Raw genomic sequence first — 2,493 nt, 5'->3', positions numbered from 1 at the left:
AGGGGGCGGGGGGCCGCGCCGAGGGGCCGGGCGAGGCCGGGAGCGCGCGCCCCCGCCCCCGCCCGCCTCCTGCCCGCCCTCCGGCCGCGGAGCTGGAAACCGGGCTCCGCGCGTCCGGGGCGGCTGGCGGCGCGGGCAGGCGGGCGGGGAGGACAGGCTGGGGGCGGCTACCGCGAGGGGCCGCGCGCGGAGGGCGCCTGGTGCAGCATGGGCGGCCCGTGGGCTTGGGCGCTGCTCTGCCTCGGGCTCCTGCTCCCGGGAGGCGGCGCTGCGTGGAGCATCGGGGCAGCTCCGTTCTCTGGACGCAGGTAAGAGCTCCCCGCGCCTTTGCACCCCGCTGGCCCGGGGTCCCGGCGCGCACACGCCACCACCTCCAGGAAGGGCCGGGATCGGGAGGGCGATCCAGTCCCCAGCCCGGGTGAGGGCAGGGACACGGCCATCCCGCGGTCCGGCTGAGGCTCCCGCGAGTGCGGGGTCCCCTACTCCATGTGTTGGAGCTGGCTGCCTCCCCTACTCCCTCCCTTTCAACCCAGGAGCCCGAGAGGAGGGGGAAGGGGCGCAACGAGGGCGAAGCCCTAGCCCTTCTGTCCCCCTGTCCCTAGGGCCCCTCCCCCTGCACTTGGGAAAGGCCTATGACACCCGCTAGCCGACCCTTCGTGGACTGTCTCTCCCCTTTTCCCTGTTCCTGTTTTTTGTTTTGTTTTTTGTTTGTTTGTTTTGTACCCAGGCTATTTATCTCCCTCGGAGGAGGGACCAGGGTGGAGTCTCACAGCCCATGGGTCAGTGTCGGAGATTCCCCAGGGACCTGGCATTTTGGACAGAGAAAAGAGGGAGCACGGTCTTCCTTCTGCTCTCCTAGCGGCCAGGAATCTCCTCCCTGCTGGCCTTTAGGGAGGAGCTCCCAGAACCTGACATGGTGGGGCCCATTATTATATATAGTGTCCTCATCAATCCTTCAAGGACCGAATGAGGTAGGGAAAGCTGTGCCCATTCAACGGTTAAGCAAACTGAGACCCTAGGGAATTGGCATCATCTTTTAGACTCATGGGCTATTCACTGAAGAGCTGGGTTGCAAATCTGCCTTTCTGTCCTTGATGACAGTGTTTGAACCTGCCCTGGCCTCTGTCCTGGCTGCAGCCCCAGCCAGGGTCCCCTCTTAAAGGCCAGCCGCCGTTGTCCAAGGCAGACAATGTGGAGTAGCCAGGCCTCTCCAGGCCTTTTCATCCCATTCAAAGGCCTGCGCGGCCCCCACCCCCTACGGCCTCAATTCTTTAATTCTTTTCAGAAATTCTCCTTTCCCAGTGGTCAGGGGCCAGCATGCCCCTGCTGGGCTAGCAAGAGTGGTTGACATGGGCAGGGCTGGAGGATGGAGGTGGTTGAAGCATCAGAGGCCAGAAGAGCAGTTGTCTGAGACAGGGGTGGACGTGTGGCAGATGTTACAGCCACCACCTATATTGTGTGCAGACAACAGTTAGCCTGAGTTGGCCCCATTACCTGCATTCATCAGCTCCAGAATCTTCCCAGCTGCTTGGAGGTATGCTTTTTATGATTCTGTTTCATAGAGGAGGAAGATGAGGCTCAGAGAGGGAACTTGACCTGCCCAGAGCATGGATGTGAGCCGCCAGGATCCCAGATGCTAAGAGGACAGAGACTGTGAACTCAGAAATCCCACTGTTAGGCTCAGGATGATGGTGGCGACAGCTTAAGGCCCAGACTGCCCTGCAGCCAGTTCAAGGCAGGGCTTCCCAGCCTGGGCTCCTCACCTCCCAGGGTCTCCTGGGTGGGAGCAAGATGGTGGCTATAACCAGGTATCTGGTGGTCACTGGGGACTGTCACTCCATGTGTCAACAGAAGCCTATCACAGTAGCCTGAGCATCCCAAAAGCCCTGTGGGCAACACTATTGCACCCATTGTACAGATAAGGAGGCTGAGGCCTACAGAGGAAAAGTGGCACCTCAATCCAGACCAGTCAATTTCCAAATCCAGTGGCTTTTTCTCCCCAGCAGCCTTCCTGGAAGAGAGAAAGAGGTTGTCAGCTTGGGGGCACCAGGAAAATTTTGTAGTCATGATTAGGAGTTAGGGGCTCCAACCTTGGACAGAATGGAGACAGAATTCCTTGCTGTTACAGACTTGATGTATGACCTCAAGTGGGTCACTTCCTGGCCATGGGTCTCAGTTTTGCTCTCAGTTTCCTTCTTTCCTCGTGGGAAGGACCAGCACGGGGCCTCACCTGCAGTGGTTCCTGCTATCAATCATGTCACATGGGGGTAGGGACCTGGAGCTTGAGGAGTCTGTGGGCTACCAGGACCTCCACTTGTGGCCCCATCCCCACGTTGCTGGAGACAGCATGGGGATGTCATGTCCTGTCAACCTTCCTGCCACCCACACCCCAGCACCCCAGGCACCCCTTGGCAGCCAAGGGACCAGACGCAGAAAAGAGGCCTTGTCATGGGGAGGGGTGGCCTGGGAAGGCATCCAGGGGGCCGCCCCCAG

General features: G+C 60.2%; 1 protein-coding gene across 8 annotated transcripts in view; it reads left to right on the top strand.

Moving 5' to 3' along the window:
* The first annotated feature begins 57 nt into the window (after positions 1-57).
* Positions 58-2,493, top strand: part of EMID1 (EMI domain containing 1) — a 55,273-nt gene continuing 52,837 nt past the window's right edge. For all 8 annotated transcript variants that reach the window (XR_008652723.2, XM_055254400.2, XM_055254398.2 and 5 more), the window contains exon 1: positions 58-308. Coding sequence is in view for 7 of the 8 variants with exons in the window: in XM_055254400.2 (XP_055110375.2) it covers positions 208-308 (101 nt within the window). In the remaining variant the exon portion in view is untranslated. The remainder of the gene's footprint in view (positions 309-2,493) is intronic.

This window comes from Symphalangus syndactylus, chromosome 18, assembly GCF_028878055.3.
Source record: "Symphalangus syndactylus isolate Jambi chromosome 18, NHGRI_mSymSyn1-v2.1_pri, whole genome shotgun sequence".
NCBI lineage: Eukaryota > Metazoa > Chordata > Mammalia > Primates > Hylobatidae > Symphalangus > Symphalangus syndactylus.
Note: the sequence above shows the minus strand (reverse complement) of the source record. Positions and strands in the feature narration are given on the sequence as shown.